The sequence below is a fragment of the Globicephala melas genome, chromosome 7 (assembly GCF_963455315.2).
Source record: "Globicephala melas chromosome 7, mGloMel1.2, whole genome shotgun sequence".
Lineage (NCBI taxonomy): Eukaryota > Metazoa > Chordata > Mammalia > Artiodactyla > Delphinidae > Globicephala > Globicephala melas.
Window position 1 is genome coordinate 69,147,646 of NC_083320.1, and position 21,484 is coordinate 69,169,129.

Sequence of the window (21,484 nt, forward strand, 5' to 3'; positions counted from 1 at the left end):
GAGGCAGCCAATGTTTTCAGTTTCTTCCAGGAATGTTTCTTTTTTTTTTTTTTTTTGCTTGAATGTCTCTTAAAATGACCAAATGCAGTATACCGTGTGTATTTTCTCTGTGACTCAAAATCCAGCTATATCTTTAAAACTGTCACTGCATCTTATCCTCTGTTAAAGAGTCTGAAATTAATGTATCAATAGTAAAAAGCAAAGCCTATTTTAGTTTCTCGTTGCTGTATCCTCTTCTCAACTGAAAGCATCTCCTTTCTTCCTCCCAAGTCACCCATCAATTTATTTCCTTGGCATAAATGATGGCCTTCCCACCTCCAGACTGGAGGATGGAAATATTTTTGTCATTGTATAGTAATCCCAGATTGGAAATCAAATGTTGTCTCACCATCACGTCTTTGTTCAATGCCAAAAACAGATGGCAGCAAATCCGTGTATGATTTAATTCTTTAATTTACACTGACCAGTTGCAATTTAATATTTCTTTTCCTAATTAGAAGATTTTAATGTGTTTAGTGTTACAACATTTAATTTACTAAAATGTTTCTTCAGAATGAACAAAAAGAAGTCATTAGTAAATTTCGCACGGGAAAAATAAATCTGCTTATCGCTACCACAGTGGCAGAAGAAGGTCTGGATATTAAAGAATGTAATATCGTTATCCGTTATGGTCTCGTCACTAACGAAATAGCCATGGTCCAGGTACATTCAAATACCTCAATTATGTTAATTTTTGATTTTGTGTTCTTGTTTTGTTTTCTTTTAGTAAAACAGCACACATAGTTTTAAAAATATATGTTTTCCTACGAAAATAGAAATCAACCAGATAACCAGACAGCCACCAAATTAAGAAATACTTGGATTTCAGGGGTCCATGTGTTATTCAGTGCCTCACTACTCAGAATGCATTTTTCATGAGGATGATATTAGAGTTGATAGTGAGGTTCCTGGGCAAGGCCATAACATTTTCTTTTACTGAAAATGTACCTAAATATTATCACTTTATACAGAAGACTATAGAAATGTATCACCATGTTGAGCATGTTTTCATGGAAATACGTGCTCAACGTTGAAGGTAGGATGCCAGGAATAGGGCAGCATTCTCCACAGGTCTGGTGGCAAGGTCAGAGATGCCCTTCTCCCCATTCATCCCTCCTGCGAGGTGGGGGGCAGTGGGACTTCCCCAGCCCAAACCACTGATGATGGTTCACAGGGTTTGAGAGGGGTGCCCCGGGGAACAGAAAGGCGGGACAGGACAGTCTTGTGTTATTGAGGCTTTTGAGGGCTGGTGTGGGGACTTAACCACCCTCATTCTAGAACATTTTTTCTGCATTAAGGTGCATTTTGAGTTTGAAATAGCCGACTAATAAAGAATGAAAAATAATTAACTTTACAGAGAATAGAGGGATCATTGGAGGACTGGGAGACTGAGCAGTGAATATCATTCCAGGACAAAAATGGGAGCATTCACAGCAAGGCATAGTCCTTCATTGACTTGATTTCTTTCTGTTCTCAGAGTCGTGGTCGAGCCAGAGCTGACGAGAGCACCTACGTCCTGGTTTCCCAAAGAGGCTCAGGAGTTATTGAACGTGAGACAGTTAATGATTTCCGAGAGAAAATGATGTATAAAGCTATAGACCGTGTTCAAAATATGAAACCAGAGGAGTATGCTCGTAAGGTATTGTTTTGGGCCAGCTCTGAATTTTGGTTTTCCCTTGAAAATGGCTGCCTGTGGTTACCATTGATATCTCTGTGGCTAAGTCTCCAGACAGAAACTGTGCTGAATTATAAATTCCAGTTTGATGAGCTGTGCTGAGTCCAGATTCACATACAAAGAATCAAGATCCATGGTGGGCAGAAATTGTCAGGGAGCCGTTCTATAAACTTTGATAATATAAATTTAGGTTGTCCCTAATCCAGAAAGACTAGTGCAACTCACTCGTTCAACCACACCTGGTCATTTTGGTCGGGTCTAATCGGTACAGGCACAATTTTTTCATTCCAGAAATATCTGTGAACTGCCTACTGTGTGTCAGGCAACATTGTAGAAACAGAACATAGCGGCAAGCAACGCAGATAGACCCCTGCTGCATGAAACTTATATTCGAGTACGTACATGGTGAGATTTGAGGAGGGGAAACAATAAACAGAAATAAGGCAACTTATACATCGAATGGAAAGAAGAGCTGGAGAATTAGAACAGGACAATGTGAAACAAGCTTCTAGATGAGCACTTTAGGTTTGGTGTTTGGGAAAGGCTTCTTAGAGGGAGAGACATTGAGGCTAGCCCTGAATGGTAAGAAAATACATCATATATCATCTAGCTGCATCTCAGTTTACTAACATGGAGTCATTTGAGTTGTGAGAGGAATGCAGTGAAGGAAGAATGTAGTTCTACAATATTTCAGGAAATCCCCCATACCACTGAATTAAAGACTGTAACTACTATAATAGCAAACAATCCATTTAGAAGAAAATTCACACCCTTGCATATGGGTGTGAATGTTAGTTTCTTAACATTGGAATTGGCTCTACCCTAAATAGAGTTTCACAAAAGGGATGCTTTCAAATTGGTGTGCATTGCTATAACCAACTCCAAGGTTTCCTGGCCAGGTTTCTACATGAATTTATATTTTAAAACCCCTTTAAATATAAGGCAAACCAAACATTTTGTGGCGTCAGATCAAACATTTGTGGCCATATAATACCCCTGGAAAGTTATTGTTTTACATTTAAAGTCCTAAATAAATCAGTCAAGTGGGATGTTTTCAAAGGTTGATATTTCAAGACCTGTTGTTCTGTATAAACTCTAGAACCATCTCTGGAGTTTATGAGTCACATTTTTCCAGATAATCTCTAGAAAGAGACCCAGTCCCTTTGGGGGCCCTGGAATGGACTATATTTTTAGGTCTCCTTTGGCTAAGAGACCTACTCTCCTGAAACTACTCCAGGTAGACAACCCCAGAGAAGGGATGGCAATGGCGTGGGGTATATGCCACCACTACTCTGTACAAAGCCCCCAGCACCCATTGCCACCAGGTCAAAGCACTCCTTTCTTCTGATTTAAGAACTTCCTCAACACAACTTTCAGGCAACCACTAATCAATGGTGAGAGTTGACACATAAGGGGAGGTTTATTTTCCATGTCCTATACTGAGTTTATACATAACCAAAAGCTTCTTCAATCAAATCAGACTTCTGGGAGCAAGTTGAAGGTGTTAAACATGTTCCCTGGCCTTCACCCAACAACATTTGCCACATTTTTACATTTTATTTGGGCTTTGATCATAGCTGTGCCTCCCATATATTTGTTATGATCTATTTTCTCTTTTTGCCCCTCTAATTGTTTCATATTCTTTACTAGTTTAGAGCTACTCTTTTGGTTTCCGGTGTCCTGATTACATTTCCAAACACTGACCTCGGTTTTGCTGCCTTTTTTTCTGTCAAGCTCATAGTTGTTTCTTAATTGCCCACATGTATCTGTTCCTGTATGCCAAATCATCTTTGCACCAGCTCCCTGACCTGTAAATAGCTTGCAAGAACAACCTAATTAAACTTTTAAAGAACAGAATACTTCAATTCATTACATTGTTATAATTTACATGGGAAATTAGTCTTCATACTTGTCTGATTAAACTATGTCATAGCCTGCAGGCTCACTTGCAAGGTTTTGTTCTCTTTTCTGTGCTAAATATGGCTGCCTCAAATCAAGGTCTAAAACACAGAGGCGAGAGCCAAAGAGATGGGCCATTCAGCTTTGCTCCTCAGCACTGGTAGTTTACTTTTACTGAAAACTTTCCTTCGATCTTAAGGAAAACAATGGCTTCCTCCACAACTTAATATAAATTTGTCATCTCTGAGAGGTTTAGTTTGGAGGTAAATTATTTGAGAACTAGGTTTTCTATTGTGAAATTGTATAGGTATGAGAAATGGCCAGTCCCTACCTCAGGTTTTATATCTCTCACAACCTATATTTTCTCTGTTATGAAATATTGATACGTTTCTCTACTAGCCACAGAATGGGGGATAGAAAAATTTAAGGACTTATTCTCTCATATAAAGAATGTGGGCAGTGGGCAATCTAGACCCATACAATCGCTCCATGACGTCATGAGGAAGCCAAAACTCCTCTCTCTCTCTTCTCTGCCCTTTTATTATTTGGCTTCCATTCTCAAGGTCAAAGCTTTTAGAATTTCAGCTGCTGCATGTTCACTCTAAGAAGGAAGGAAGAGCAAGATGGAAAAGGCAACAGTGCCCATGCCAACTATCTGATACTTAAGGAACTTTCCTGGAAATTTCACTCAACATCTTCTTATGTCTCAAAGGCCACTGGCTTGGAAATGTCCTCATTTAGCTGGCATATTTCCACTCAGAATAAAATTATAGTTCTGTTCCTATGAAGAATGGCTGCTGAGTGGGAAACTAGTATTTTCTGTCACAAATGTATGGAGGAGATAAAGATAGCTAAGAGTCTGGAAATTACAACATATGAAGAAAAATGAAAGAAACCGGGGGCTTATCATGGATAAGAAACGACTAAGGGTGATGAAGTAACAGTGTTTAGTTCTTTAAAGAGACTCCATGTGGAAGAAAAATTAGACTTATTTTATGAGACAGAATTAAAACTAACGGAGGTGGGGCTTAGAGAGATTTTTTTTTTTTTTAATATTGCCAAAGACTTTCTCACAACAGAACTTTTCTAAAATGGAATGGGCTGTGTTCTGAACACCTGAGGATTCCATATTTCTGTGATTACAGGAGAAGATTCTATACTAAGTTCTTTGGGGGCCATCACCTCATTACTTCTATTTCTAGACCAAGTATAGAATTTCATGAGTCAAGTGTACATTTTCATAACTGTCTAAGATCTCTGAATTCCAGGAGACTTACTTCAGTGAAACGATGAAAAAGACCACATTGAATATTCTTTTCTTGATGCAGATTTTGGAATTACAGATGCAAAGTATATTGGAAAAGAAAATGAAAATCAAGAGAAGTATTGCAAAGCAATTCAAGGACAACCCATCATTAATAAGTTTTCTTTGTAAAAACTGTAGTGTGCTAGCCTGCTCTGGAGAAGATATCCACGTAATTGAAAAGATGCACCATGTCAATATGACACCAGAGTTCAAGTAAGTCCAGGAAGACTTAATTTTAAATTTCTTTATAAGGGATGAAGCAGGTTGTACTGTAAATGTTCTTCCAAAATAGTACAAATGAGATTCATTATTTTTCAGAACTTTCCTTTCTCAGCCCCCAAATTATAAACCCTATTTCGTGTACAGTTTTCAAATATATGCACTGGGGCAGGAAAGGAGAAGTGAAAGCCACTTTCATCCAAGGCACATCAGTTTATGAATGCTCATATTTGTTCTCAACTTCTTGAACAACTTAAGTCTAGTTAAAGTAATCAGCAGACTTGAAAGAAGCTACAAAAGGCCACATACCCCTTGAGAGGTGCCTGCTGATCTGGAAGAAGGGATGAGGTGCTGGCTGGTGCACGCATGTGGACAAGTGGCAAGCCCAGCAATGCGTACCATGTGCTGCATACTGGTCCTGTGTGAATTCTCAGGCGTGATTCTGATTCCTTGATAATTTTAGGAAACTGTACATTGTGAGAGGAAACAAAGCACTGCAAACAAAGTTTGCTGACTATCAAACAAATGGAGAGATAATCTGCAAAGAATGTGGCCAAGTAAGTAAATTGCTGTGGGCTTAATTTTACTTTGGCCGAAAGGAATTCTTAACTGAATGTGCTTTTCTTAAAAAAAAATTATATATTTATCTTTGGCTGCATTGGGTCTTCGTTGCTGTGCACGGGGGAGGGCTACTCTTCGTTGCAGTGTGCGGGCTTCTCATTGCGGTGGCTTCTCTTGTTGCGGAGCACAGGCTCTAGGTGCGCGGGCTTCAGTAGTTGTGGCTCGCGGGCTCAGTAGTTGGCTCACAGGGCATGTGGGATCTTCTGAGACCAGGGATCGAACCTGTGTGTCCTGCATTGGTAGGTGGATTCTTAACCACTGTGCCACCAGGGGAGTCCATGAATGTGCATTTAATTTTTCCTCTTGTTCTCTCTTTTGTTTTCCAGGCTTGGGGAACGATGATGGTGCACAAAGGCCTAGATTTGCCTTGTCTCAAAATAAAGAATTTTGTAGTCATTTTCAAAAATAATTTACCTAGGAAACAATACAAAAAGTGGGTAGAATTACCAATAACATTTCCCGATCTTAACTATTCAGAATATTGTTTGTTTAGTGATGAAGATTGACATTTGATTCAAGATTCTTTTAAAATATTATCAACTTAACATTTAACATGATTTTGATGATTGTTTTCATTATACTACAGAACTGATGTGAGAATTAATAAAAATCATTGCTTTACTCTGTGTTGAGCTGTATGCAAGATGACAATATCTTATACTTTCAATTTCTACCTTGTTAGTGGGCAGAGGTAAAGAAAAGCTACCAGTAAAACTCATTAGTGTGGAGCATTATAGTACAGTGGAAAGAATGCTCGGTTATAAATGTGGATCTGAGGTACTAATCTCAGTCCTCTCACTAATTTTAAGAATAAAATTAAGCAAATCCGTTCATCTTTCTGAATTAGTCTCCTTGTTGGTGAAATGGTTATGGTATTATCTGCCTTTGCTTTTATTAGCTTTCTATTGCTTCATAACAAATTACCACAAATTTAGTGGCTTAAAACAACACCCATTTATTATTGCATATGTTCTGTAGGCCAGAGGTCAAGGCGGGGTCCTCTGCTCAGTGTCTCAGAAGGCCGAAATCAGGGCGTCAGCCAGATGATGTTCTCATCCAGATACACTGGGGGAAGAATCACTTCCAAGCTCTTTCAGTTTGCTGGCTGTCACCTCCTTGCAGCTGAAGACTAGGATTCCTGTTTTCTTGCTAGCTGTCTACTGGGGATCATTCTAAGCTCCACGGGCACCCTCACCACGTGGCCTGCTCACGGGGCCTCTCACAGCTCTTTGCTTCTTCACGGCCAGCAGGAGACTCTCTCAACTCCGCTAAGGCAGTCTTAACTGTAATCCCATCATACTCACAGGTCCCGCCCACACTCAAGGTCGGGGGAATTTTCAGGGAATATACACTGCAGGCGGAGATCTTGGAGGCCTTCTTAGAATTCTGCTTCCCAGTTTTTGTGATTAAGTCATATGTGTGTATATATGAAAGCACTTTGAAAAATATGAAGCACCATGAAAGGCAAGGTATTATTGAGAAGCAGCCATCAGGCAGGTCAAGGCTTACTTCCACAGCTTTCCCTCCATGAACATAACACTGTGCTCAAAAATTACCTAACAAGAATGGAGGCTAAATCCTAGACTAGTTATGAATACACAGAAGATTTCCTGTGTCAGTGGAGATGTCCAGGGTTCATACAGGGTTGAGCAGGCAGCAGATGCTGGATCATTGGAGAATAAATAGAAAATGCCTACCTCTACCACTCCCTAGTCCTAAGCAGAAGAGTAACCTCTCTGTGTCTGGGACGTTGTCAGCATTCCTGAACTAAGTGTGATCATTTGGAGATAGACACAGGACCCAGTACAACAGAACATTCTCCCAGCAAATAAACAGCCTCTTTTGTCATGGAAGAACCACATGATAAAGACAGAACCACAGCTGACCATTTTAACCCACACTTACCCCGTCTCACAGATGGTCTGCTCCAGAGAAAGTTACCTCCTATGACTAAGGAGAAACAAAATGTTGGAGGGAGTGAAAAGTAAATTCTTCTGTGGTTTTTGGATTAATTAAATTCAATCTAACAGTAATTTGAATCTTTTGATTAAGACCTAAGCAAAGATGAATATTAACCAGTCAGAGCTCTTCAGAATGCAACAGGACAGAAGATGATTGTGGTTTCCTTAAAATACTTTTTAAAAATCCAGCTGACTCCATTTAAAGTATTGCTGTCTTCTAGAACATTCTGTCAAGAGGACAGATGATTGTGGTTTTCTTAAAATACTTTTTAAAACTCCAGCTGACTCCATTTAAAGTATTGCTGTCTTCTAGAACATTTTGGAAATTATGCAAGAAACCAAATGCATAAAATAGCTAAATATACTACCGTAACATATGTAGACTGTTTTTAAGGTGTCAGCAAATATCAGGGTTTTTTCATCTATGTTTTCTAGTAATTTTTTTCAATAAAGAGGTATTATTTCTACTGAAAAGGTTTGAAATACATGTTTCAAGTAGCATAAAACTTAATATGCAATTGTACTTGAGAACTCAAACTACGATGCATTCAAAAACAATTGTAATCATTCTAACGTTTCGATTGTTAATGAACAGTTTAATACTCATGACATTTTAAGGTCATTTAACAGAATATGCTCATGACAGGTAGACACCCTGTTAGATGCCTGAGTTTCAGTACCCACAAAACCTTCTATTAGTTGGGTGACTGAGCAACCTCACTTCACAGGGCTTGTGTTTGCTTTCCTGGAAAATCAGAGATTGTATTAAATGGTATCAACGTTTCCTTACAACGCTAGCATTCTCATAGTTCATGCTTCTGGCTCCCTGGCTCCTTTCATATGGAGACCCTGTTTAGTGATTTGTGGTAATATCAGCTGTGGGCTAAATATCTACTGAATACATTACACATTTGAAGGTAGCTCCTATTTGCTGAAGGGCATTGCAGGGGTCTCACAGAACAGGTACACTGGCTGGAGTCATGCGCCTTAAGGCAGGTTTGAAAGGCCCAAAGGGGTCAGGAAATTTTACAACAACAAGCATTTCCAAGCCAATAGATCATTGGCCAACCTTGGGCATAAGAAATGTAAAGGCTTACTACCAAAAATCTGAAATCATTTCAGACCATATGAAATTAAGATACAGTAACTTATAGTTTATACCGATATTTTGAATATAAGGCATTGAGGCAACACAAAAATGGGTAAGAAATGGTTTTCCACAGGATGATCAGTGCAAGTCACAAGCAATTGTTGAAAGTGAAAAACGCTATAAGAGAGGTGAATATTTTCCTCCCTGCAATTTAATAGTCCCTATATCAGAGCAGGAAAGGAAGGCTTAGGGAAAGGAAGGCTTCTGGCATTGTTTTCAATTGGTTGAACCCAAAGCCAAAGAGGATTGATTTGGTGTTTCTTGTTGTCGTTGCTTTTAAGCTGTGAGAGACTTGAACACTTTTAGGTGCTAATGGGAAAGAACTACAGGAAGTGAGAAAATTAGCAATGTTCAGCCCCAAAGTAAATTGCTTATTGGGTGTTACTGATATTTCCTACCAAATATTCTTGCTACAGAATTTTCTGGTCACCCTGATCCTTTCTCACCCTGATGCCTTTCCACAGAGGTATAAGTCCTTCTTTGCCACCTCTTCAGCAGACATCCTTTGTTTTTCAAAGACAAAATCCATGTGTCACTTCCCAGCATCTAGCATAGTTCATGTTTTCAGAACTAGAACAGAGAGCACATCCCTGGAAAGTAATGTTCACGCACCCTGAGCATAACAAAGTGCTCATTTCCAAAATCTGGTAAACAACTACATGAATCATAGCAATAAAGAAAAAACAAGAAAATTATTTTATTTTCTTCTAAGAGTTATGAAGTTAATTTGAAGTGAATGCTTGTCTTTTTTCAGTTTGTGAATTTCTCCTTAATTAGTCGTACTAGATATACAATTTTATATCTTTGTTTTTATGGGGAGAGCATGAAGTGAGACAAACTTGGGTTTGGATCCCCACCAGCTTTGTGACTTGAGTTATTTAATCTCTCTGAGACTATAGGAAGTTAATAACAGCCTTGAGGAACTGTCATGAGACTTTGGATACTGCATGAAACACACCCAGTAGTTGTCAAATGCATTTGGTTTCTTGCGTAATTTCCCAATATAATATATGTATAGAATATATTAGTAAGAGTTTCCAGAAAAGCAGAAGCAGTATTAGAAGCACAGCTGTGGGTATAGCTTAATAATAGTAAATTTTAGACCTATGTTTGATTATGAGTATTATAAACACTCAATGTTTAGCCTAGAGGGCTTATCTCAAGAAGTAAGTAGTAGCTGTGGTGAAACATGATTGCTATGAATATGCTATGCAGTGTAGCTAGAGGAAGGATTTAATGTTCAGATCTTCTATAGGTGCAATACAAAGATAGGTATCAATATAAATAGAAAGATCAACACTTTTTTATTAAGTGGCTGTAGGACTTAAGTAGGTCTGTCATGTAGATACAATTTTAATTAGAGTCTGTCTTCATCTTCAAGAAGAATATAATAATGGAAGCAACCTAAGTGTCCATCAACAGAGGAATGGATAAAGAAGATGTGGTGTATATATATACTATGGAATACTACTCAGCTATAAAAAAGAATGAAATTTTGCCATTTGCAGCAATATGGATGGACTTGGAGGGCATTATGCTAAATGAAATAAGTCAGACAGAGAATGACAAATACACTATGATATCACTTATATGTGGAATACAAAAAATACAACAAACTAGTGCATATAACAAAAAAGAAGCAGACTTACAGCTATAGAGAACAAACTACTGGTTACCAGCAGCAGATGGGGGTGGAATATAGGGGTGGGGGAGTGGGAGGTACAAACTATTGGGTGTAAGAGAGGCTTAAGGATATATTGTACAACACGGGGAATATAGCCAATATTTTGTAATAACTGTAAATAGAAAGTAACCTTTAAAATTGTATACAAATTTAAAAAATAATAATATAATAATGTTATACTGAGCAGGCCAGCAATTGCATGATAAGAGAGAGAGAGAGAGAGACAGATTCCACTGTAGCATATAAACAGTAATTTATGTCCAGCACAAATGGTGGTGGTTTTTTATTTGTTTCTAAATCTCTAAACTTTTTTTTTCAGATCATAGGTTATAAAATATGAAATATATATGGAAAGCAAAGCATTGCAGATATTCTTTAAAATTTTTAGATATTTTCTACACAGAGTATTACCAAGTCCCTCTTTACAGGAAATTAATCATCTCATAAGCATCTCATTTGAGGATGACATTAGATAGTGCTGAGCCCTATTAGTTTATAAGTTAAAATCCAAATTAAAGGCCACATTCTAGGTGAGAAGAGGAACAGACTGTTTATAGGAAGTAATATTTAACCATGCAGTTGTTAGAATACATTTGAACCACTATTTAAGTTGAATATATTTGATGAAATATATTAATTTTTACATACTAATTTAAAAACTGGACATTATTTTGACATTTATGAAAGAAATTTAAATGTTTAATTCAGTTATATATATATATATAAAATAATAATGAACCAAAGATGAGCATTTTTTCAGCTTAAATATTTCCTTCGAACTCTGCCTTCTGCTTGTTTTAATGAGTGCTTGTATTTTATTGTACACACATAGGATGAATGGATTGTTGGATTGTTAGTTCTTTCATTCTGAATCTCTTAACAGGCATGGAAATGATCTTAATTCACTAAGATGTAAGGATTTTTATCACGCTAAAATGACCAGAACAAATGATGAGAGTTTTGTAGATAACATAACATTTAATTTAAAAACATCATTTTATCTACCTAAGTAATTATAAAATAGTATTAAAAAGATTCAACTCCTCTGTAACGGTTTGAAAAAGGACTAGACTGATGAAAGAAGATGTCAACTTTTGATGTAACAGTCATGGGGAGAGGTCAGGACTTCTCTGAATGAAGCTAGACACAGCAGGAAAATTGTAAGATGCCTGTGCTCTGATCATATCCATCCTGTTCAAAAGATGACTTGAGACACAATCCTATTTTTCCAACATTCTGCAAGACAAAGGCCTTAGCAACTGGCCCAGCAGAGTCATCTTCTGGCCCAGGTAAGGTCATTACCTCATAAACAGTGTGAAGAAAAGAATGCCTAGACAATCATAGTTTGCTCTGGAACCAAGGAGCAAACCACCAAGGAGCAAACCACCAAGGAGCAAACCACCAAGGTGGTGGATGGAGGGATGGATAGTTGATGCCATGTACATCTTTAATCACAATATCCAATGATTAGGATACTTAAAAAATGTTCTTTAGAAAGCTTTGAAATGAGTGCTCAATTTGACTGCACTATGTGTTTGGGCTAAGGAAAACTGACCTATACCAAGTGAGCTTGGTAGATATTCTTCAACAGAGAGTGAGTTTGGGGAGGTGAAGAAATGGATGTAATAAGCATACATGATCTTTAAATGGGAATTGTAAAAAAATAAATCAAAAGAAGGAAAGAGATGGGGGAAAAATTTTGAAAGGGAATCCAAAGTTTCAAGCCTGTGTACAGGCCAAGGAGTTAGAGTCAAGAAACAAGGAGAGAGTCAAGATTCAAGAGGGAGAGATGAGGACATAATTGTTGAAACAAAATGTGGGGGAGAAGAAAGAGGATGAAACCAAGAGCACAGGAAAGACTAAGTTTGGTGGAAGGATAGTTGCTGCTGCTTCTAAAGCAGGAGAAACATAAATATGAATAAAAGATACAGCTTAAAGGTACAGAAGTAGGAGGCTGATGGAATTATTCTACTGGCATCAATCACTAGGCTATCTGCTGAGTTGGGTTTGGGATTTGAGGATGGACATTGGGGACATAAAGAAAGTAGTAAAGATTTTTAAACATGCTTTGATGAAGGCAAACTGACTAATTAGAAACAGAGAAAAAGATTGCCACACAGTATCAGGACTAACCTAACTGGAAATAATAAATGTAGAAATAATACTTTAATAAATATTTATGTGCAGGATATTAGACTAAGTTCTGTTATGTTTATTCTTGGTGTGTAAAAGGAAAAAAATCTGAATGTTTAAAAATCTGATGGACTCACAAGGCTTTAAAATGTTATGGTCAGTGTAACCCAAATATAGCTGGCTCTGTTTATAGCTTCTCTCAGCATGAAGTTGTATTACAAGAAACCTAACATCAACAGCCAGACTAATTAAAAATTAATTTAAATATTTTTTCTGGCATGCAAAAAAAAATCCAAATGGAAATTGCATATTATAAAAATATCTTCAAATCTTTTAAACTCTGTTTCCCAAAGAAACACATTATACATGAGAACATTATACATTATACATGAGAACAAAAACATTATGCATGAGAACTACTTCACCACCTCTTTTTCTCTTTTCAAAACTCCTCAAAATTACCTCCCTATATCATCCTGTATTACTTTTTATCTTCCCTACTCCTTCTCCCAGTCTCTTCCTTTTAATGTAAATTAGTATTGTTTTACTGTGTTCATTTCTTTTTCTCCCTTCATTATCCTAGGCTTGATGGATGCCTGAACCACAAAGGGTTTTTCCACCTTGGAAGTGTGCACTGGGAGGTGGGGTATTTTTGTGAATATCCATACTAACATTTTTAGTCCCTGGAATATCAGAAAATAACAGTGACAATTATCAATTTATTGCTTTTGATCTCCAAATTCATCCTTTTTATCTGCTCCCTAAAGATGCATCTGGGCCCTTTAAACATTTTTGCTTTGCCTGTGGGCATGACATTAAAGTTTGCCTGTAGAGGGTGCTGGAGAGGCAGTGCAGAAAGAAACGGTTTTGTTTCCTGGTTCAGGCTTCGGCAGCGGCAGCCTGAGTGGCTTCTCTAGCATCCAGCTCCTGCAGTACACATGGCTTTCTCCAGCACCAGGGTCTTGAATGGCAGCCCACAGCACTCAGTGACCAGCAACCGCATATTCCCAGGCAGTTTTGTGTAGAGCACCTCCAGTAAGACACCTCCCCTTGAACAGCTTTCCCTGGTCCCTAGAGAGCACATTTCTAGCATGCTCCAAAAGGTAGACAGACTTCCGGCAAGTTCTGGTGGCACCATGGCAACTTCCTTGCTTCCAGTAACCTGCAGTTGCCCTATCCAATAAGGTCTGAATCGGCCTTGGGTGCCCTATCTCAGCCACAAGGGAAGTGGCTGCTTCCTATGTCTGCTATTTCGATATTCTTTAGGGTTCTTTTTACTTCTTCTTAGCTAATGCTCTGTTACTCCAATCCCATCGTAGTTAATAATTATTTATATTAAAATTTACTTGTTCAAATTACTCTGGTTTCTCCAACTAGATTGAACTCAGACTCATACAGTAATATCTAAAGGAATATGAGAATTAGTCATAAGAAGTTATAATTTTCAAATATCCAACTATGTTCTCTTGTGTATAAGCATTGAATTTCACATAGGAAATGATTCAAATACATCTGACCAATTCTCTAACCAAAACATTTAGAAAAAGGACAGAATGTATTTTATCACTAAATAATTTCATTTTCTGAATCCAAAAAATCAGGTTTATAATACCAGTAACTGAACCCCAAATTCCTATCTTACATGAAAGACCATGAAATGAGTTGTTGAGAGGATGAAACAAGAATATGTGTGTATGATATATACATATTTTTAAATAACTAAAACTTGCAGAATAACTCTGAGAGAGAGAAATACCTTGGTTTTAGAATGCCCCCACTAATGTGTGTGCTTATTTTTGAAGATGAGACCTTTTTACGGCATTGGTAATGAGTCAAAGAAATAGCTTAAATGTTTTGCATAAAACAGAATTATTTAGAAGGGGCTAAAGAGGAAGGGAGAAAATGTCGAAGAGAGAGGGAATCCCAGAAGCAAGGCAGGAGGCTGCAGCCCAAGTAGAAATTACCGGTGGAAATTCTACCATCGTTGTCCCAAAACACAAGTAAATCTGCTTCTTACTTGAGTCGGTGTTATTTGGCATCAGGCACTGGGGCAGTCTGGCAGGGAAATACGGAAACAATGAAGGGAAAGCACACATACAAGGAAAAGTGGATACAGAGAAATTGCAGATAACAAATGTTGGACACATTTTACAGTGACTGACACAAAGAAGGCATTCAATAAATATTAATTTCCTTTCCTGAATTGAAGTATAAGGAGTAATCTCTGACCTTGGGGAGTTAAATAGGTTGAGAGTTCAAAGATTATAGGCACAAAATTATCAGGAAAAATATGAGTGTACAATAATTTTGTGGTATAGGTGTTGTAGAGTTCTGAAAAGCCAGGGATTGAGAAAAGCTTCTGAATTAGAGTAAATAAGGAATTTGAATAATACCTTGTGTATAATAGATGTGCATAGTTCTTTAAAATAATCTTAAAAGGGAAAGAGTAGGAAATACATTACAAACGGAGGTAATGAGGAAGAAGGAAGAAGAGAAATGAATGTGCTTTGCACATCTATTGGAATGCCAGACCGAGCTTGGGTTTGACTGGGTGACCAATACAAATGAAGTCATTCTAGTTTTTTGCGCAGTGGAGTGACGCGTTTTAGAAAAGATGGTCTACAAGGAGTTAACAAGCTAAATCATACTGAAGAGAGAAAACTTGGAAGGAAAAAGATTAAGGAAGGAGCTGGTTGCAGTCATTCGGGCTGAGGTGATGAAAATCTGGACTCGGTCTTTGGCAGTGAGAGCGAGAGAAATGAGTGGTTCTGGATGATGTTGAAATAAAATCACGAGCTGGGAAAACACGGCTGGCATAGAATTGATGGCAATCAACAAAATCAGTACAAAAGGACTGCTGCACAGTTGGTGATAGAAACAAATACAAGTCACTGCTTTACATTACCTTATTTTTGCTCTCAGTGTGACTCAGTTCTGTTTGGTCGTCATCTAGTGCCGCATGTGGTCATGTTCCTGGCATATGGAGTAATTGTTTCACTACGTCCAAGAGCTTGCTCACTGGGCTCCAGCTGTTCCCTGGTCCACCCAAACTGATCACTGAGCTGTGGCAGATACAATTCCTTTGTCCTGAGGAAAAGGTTTGAAATGAGTCAGAATCTGTTGATTTGTGAATAAAGCAAAACCTTTTACTTGCCAGAGGCTCTGGTTCCCAAAGAGGATGGCACAATGAATCTTGCTTACTTCCTCCATCCACTCCCACTCTACAAATGAGGCCCAACTGGTTGTATGACCCAGGTGCTATCTTGGTCTCTCAAGAGCTAAATAAGGCGCTTTGGAGTTCCCGTGTTAGTAAGGCCAGGGAAATGAATTTGTTTTATTTATTTATCTATTTTTTTAACATATTTATTGGAGTATAATTGCTTTACAATGTTGTGTTAGTTTCTGCTTTATAACATAGTGAATCAGCTATACATATACATATATCCCCATATCCCCTCCCTCTTGCGTCTCCCTCCCATCCTCCCTATCCCACCCCTCTACGTGGTCACAAAGCACCGAGCTCATCTCCCTGTGCTATGCGGCTGCGGGAAGTGAATTTCTGGTAAGCGGGGGAGATGGTTTCTGCACTCCCCATTCTGTGGCCCTTTCAGTGCTGCTCTGTCTTAGGCTGTGGCTTGAGATCATGACACTTTGTCAAGATTTAAGATTATTCTGGACCAGCTCTGTCCAATACACATATGATACACAAAATTAATTTAAAATTTGCCAATAGCTGCATTGAAAAAGTTACACAGGTGAGATTAATTTTAATAACATTTTATTTAACTCACTACAACAGAAATATTATATTGATGTTAACAATGTAAAAATTATTAATAAGATATTTCACATTATTTTTTTCCCACTAAGTCTCCAAAATGCGTGCATTTTACACGTCTAATACATCTCAATTTGGACTGGCCGTATTTCAAGGGCTCAATCGACACATGTGGCTAGTTGTCATTATAGTGGATAGTGTCATTTTAGACATTTTATTTTTTAAGAAGGACATAGATAAAACTCAGCTTAAATGTGAAGTTCCAATCTGCTCCTTGCAAGTTACTCTCCAACTTTGAATTCTCTTATTTTCTCCAAAGTCTTATCTTCCTGGTTTTGCATATTTTTTTAATCTGGTAAAACAATTACTTGTGAGAGAACATAATGGACACCATAGTTCTCTGCTCAGATCCCATCTTCAGGACGGGGATACCCCCAGGCCCAGCCCTGGGAATATGGCTCCCAAGAGCCCACAGCTGCCTCCCTCACTTGGTACTACCCTAGGCCCTGGGAACATTCTCCCCTAAGGTTATGCCCTTTTGGGGTGGCCTGAACCCAATGACTGATGAATGAGGGAACACAAGCCTCTCCTCCCTTACTTCATTTGGGAACACTCTGAAGGGCCATCCAAGTTCCTGAGGCTTCCTTTGCAATCGTACTGCTGGTCAGCATCTTTCACTGCCCCATCCTGCCCTCTTCACTTGCCTACTGGTGGATCTGCTGAGAGATCTTTCTGCTCTCGATCTCACCCCCAAAACAAACCTTGCTTGCATCTCTCTATCTCAGAATCTGTTTCCAGGGAACCCAGGTAAAGAGAGAAGATAAAGTCATCTTTATTCTACAAAAGCAAGATTATAGGCACTGTTTGAAGTGAAGTGAGGAAAAAGCAGGAGGCACGCTTTGATGGACATCCGGGTACTAAACTAGACTTAACCTTCAGGTGAACAAGGCCAGAGCCCTCTCTCACCCTTCCTCTCTATATGTCTGTTCACTCCCATTATCTTTATTTTTTTTTCTGTATCTTTTGTCTCCCAAAGGCCAAAGTGACAACTGAGTAAAGGGTATGGTCAAAACTGGGATGAATCAGCACTGGGTCAAAGCATGAGAAAGGGGAAATCAATCCTGTTGAAGGGGGAAATCAAGATCTCCCTTGTCTTAAAACGTGGGCTTGTCTGCCACACAGATCTGTGACTCGCAAACATCTGATTTTATTCTCCTGGAGATTGTTGGCTGTTACTATTCCACCTTTAGCCCTCTTGGATGACTTCATATCTGTCTTACACACACATACACACACACACTCGTCCAGGTTAATGACAGTTTGTTCTGCACAGCACTTTGGATGGCTTTCTTCCAGATCTCACCAAGTCATAATCAATTGATTATTGTTACAGAGAAGACCATTATGATCTAGGGAAGTGGAAGAAGGAAGGCATAATTCCCATCATTTTCCCCTCCCTGCCCCTATACCTCAAGTCCTCTAAATAAGATGAGGTACTAAGTTCTTGGTTCTCCATCTGATTTTTTTCTCTTACCAAAGCTTTTGTGACTGGTTTAATGTCTGGAGTATTCTATTACCTAATTGTTAAATAAAGTGTAACAAAATAATGATTAAAAGTGTTTTGTGTCCTGCAAATCTTTTCTACCACAAATTCAAGGTTGGATAAAATCTTACACAAGGTCGACAGTGTGTCTTTTCCTCAAAAACCTTGCTGCCTCTTTGGTCCTGGAAACATTCAGAGGGGTGGTAGAAAAGAATTTTAGAGCAAGTGGATGTTTTCCTGAAGTATTATGAAAAAATATTTTTTTCTGGGTATTTTTAACTCGTCTATAACTAAGATATGACCATGTTAGAAATACTGAAACCATAGAAGTCTCTGTGCTTCTATGAAATATTAGGCTTACCACTAGGCTGATACTGTAATGGCACCCAGAGGTCAGTGACTATGGATTTTTCAAAGGAGGGACCCTACATTTAGCGAAGGACAAATTGTGTGCATCATACAGATAAGGAGAGTCTGGCATAAATAGTACTTCGGGCTGTAAGATTACGTTTGAAAATATCGAGTAATGCACATTGGATATTTTATTTGAATAAAAGCAAAACTAGAGCAAGTCCTCATGCAGTCAAGCATGGTCCCTCCTGTTTTCAACAAAGGGGATTTTCTTCTTTTACCTTCCATCAGGAAATGGGAGTTTATATGGGAGAAGGCAATGTTGTTGTTCCTTTTTCCTGTTACAGTAGGAACAGGGTAACAACAGAATAAAAGGCCATGCCTCTGTATCACAACAAAAGTAATTTCTCTGACCTTCAGTGTTCGCCAAGAAAGAAATTGTGGGTTTGCACTCATGCCTCAGTGTAACCAGTTGTGGCATCACATTATAGGACAACAAATTCATGCCTGACCAGACTGCATGTTTCCACAGAGTCCACCATCTGCTTTTCCTCTCTCCTGCCTGCTGTTTCCTTTATCCTTCTTCACAACTTCCTCCCCTGTGACAGTTCATCAGTATGAGCTCTGAGGAGGCAGCATGAAAGGGAGAACTTGCTGCATCAGAGTCGGTGCTAATTAGAGGAAAAGCACAATCCCTTAGCCACCAGATGGTCCAGACAGCCCACAGTCTTTTTGGATCCCACAGGCTCCCATACGACTCCTTGACCACATTAGCTAAGCCTTGCCATTCAAACTGATTGTTACACCAAGTCATCCACCATGAGCATGGAACAGCACAGGGAATGTAGCCAATATTTTATGATAACTATAAATGGAGTATAACCTTTAAAAATTGTGAATCACTATGTCATACACCTGAAACTTATATAATATTGTACATCAACTATACCTCAATAAAAAGTTTTTAAAGTCCCACAAATGTGGCACATGAACTCCACAGACTATTTTCTCTCTCTCTAGAGTTTGATCAAATGATTGCTCTTATAATTAATTATAATATTCTGATACTATTATATGTATATATTTTAAACTACAAGTTGCTGGTGTAAAAAATTAATAAACAGAAACCTCAATTAAGTACAGTTGGGGAGCCACAAGGGGGAGCTCTCATGCCCTGGAGGATAGCAGAGCCCAACTGGAAGAAGAAAGCCTCCTCTTCTTTCCCGGCAAGGATTCGGCCAATGAAAAGCCATGGACTCTTTGTTTACTATAGCCCTCCCAACTTCCTTTTCCCCTCTGTAAAAGAGTTCTTCTTTTGCTGTGCGGGGACTTGCATGTGGCTCACATTGTTGCAGATCCTGAATTACAGTTGTCTACTGATCCTGAATGAACCTATCTTTGCTATAGAAATATCTGGCAATCTATTTATTTCCAAATAAATATTTCCAGCTACCAAAATGTTGACCTGTACTGGGACCAGAGAAGACCTCCAATAGTTCTGGGGTTGGTTAGCTAACAGGTGCAGTATCCACAATAGAGCCCATTGTCACTCACTGCTTTCTTGCCAACCCTGGAGTTTGAAAGCACTTCTTTCTCCTGGATCAGAACTCACATCCTCTTTGCATTTGAAGCTCTCCAGGATTTATTTGAAATCTATTTTAAGGTTTTGTCTTTCCGGTTAAAGCCTTGTTCTGTATATGAGTACCTTTTTGGCATTTTGGTTTGATTTTGAGATCAGTCTGTTTCAACTGAAGCTGGCTAAAAAAGCCTTCGGCTAATTCCTTTGGGAACAGGGTCTGCTTCTCTGAAACTGCTGGTTTTCAGCCTTTGGCCTATTCCTTTGGAAGGGGCTATTCTCTGGAAACTGGCTGAAAAAGCCTTTGGCCTCACTCTTCTGGGACCAAGCTGTTTCCTTAGAATTGGCTGGTACTGCTTGCAAGCTGTTTGAATTGAGCTGTTTGTGCTATAAGCTGTTTAAGCTGTTTGAAAATTGTTCTCTACTCGAGAGAAAAACCTCTGAGAATAGGATCCCAGTTATCTAAATATTTTGAGGGTGTCCCCCTACAAGGTCTCTGGTCAATTTTATGTTTAAAAGCTGTGCTTTTTCCTCATGTTCATTTCCAAAAAAATGGACCCACCTGACCAAAGGCAATTTAGAATATCAATGGCCATTATGGAGAACTTTCGGAATCTCTAAATTTAATTTCCTTAAAACTGAATTGGACTGCAATAGCTCAAAAATTTCCAGAGCTTAGTGGAATGCTTATTTCAATTGGTATTTTAAGGCTTCTCAACATTATCAGGAGTCTAAAATTGCTTCTCTGCAAAATAAGATTTTTAAGATTAACTGAGGCACCAGTCACCAGCACCATCTTCCTCCTTTCCTTCTACACCACCCACGTCTCCTCTATACCCTCAGTTCCCTTATACTCATTCTCTTGCCAGACTTCCCCTTTTCTGAAACTCTACCCACTCCCTTTTCCTCTGAACTTGTCAGAAATTGTCCTTTTTAAATTAAGCCTTCTGTGGATTCAGAGGCTAAACCTTTAATTTCTTATATCCCCTGAAGCAAAGCTGAACTGCGAGCCACAGCCAAAGATTTTTCCAGAGTAACTGAAGATCCTCACAGATTTGCTGAGGAATTTAATATAGTCATTCAAACTCGTTGACCTGGTTTCTCTGACTTATATCATCTAGTTCATATATTTGTCAGTGAAGGTCAAGCCCAGCATTGGATGAAAACCACTAACTGGGAAAATCCTGAAAGATCTCTAAAATTACAAATTGGAGACCAGCCCCCTAACTTATTATTTGATCAGGCTCAAGCAATCACCAGGCAACTTCATGGAGTCATTCTTAGGGCTTTTCCAAAGCCTGTTAGTTGGAACAAAATTCAAGTTTGCACATAGAATCTGATGAACCTGTTCATGATTCTTACAATCGACTTCAGATTATTTTTAAAGAAAATTCTGGCTTTTTTTTTTCAGGTGCTGATTCTACCTAAGTAGCTTTTAACTTTATGCTTATTAATGAGCTGAACCGTGACCTTTCCCTTCTAGTAAAAAGGACCAGAATGGAATGGGAAACTATGCTTATTCCAGATTTAGCTAATCTGGCAAACCAGC

At 38.6% G+C, this 21,484-nt stretch overlaps 1 protein-coding gene across 2 annotated transcripts in view; it reads left to right on the forward strand.

Moving 5' to 3' along the window:
* IFIH1 (interferon induced with helicase C domain 1) overlaps window positions 1–6,478 on the forward strand; it is a 56,215-nt gene extending 49,737 nt beyond the window's left edge. The window contains exons 14-18 of one of the 2 annotated variants that reach the window (XM_060301490.2): window positions 553–702; window positions 1,517–1,678; window positions 4,942–5,132; window positions 5,602–5,695; window positions 6,086–6,478. In XM_060301490.2, coding sequence (XP_060157473.1) covers window positions 553–702; window positions 1,517–1,678; window positions 4,942–5,132; window positions 5,602–5,695; window positions 6,086–6,265 — 777 coding nt within the window. In that variant the 3' untranslated portion in view covers window positions 6,266–6,478. The remainder of the gene's footprint in view (window positions 1–552; window positions 703–1,516; window positions 1,679–4,941; window positions 5,133–5,601; window positions 5,696–6,085) is intronic. The other variant, XM_060301492.2, reaches the window with a different exon arrangement.
* The last annotated feature ends 15,006 nt before the right edge of the window (window positions 6,479–21,484 follow it).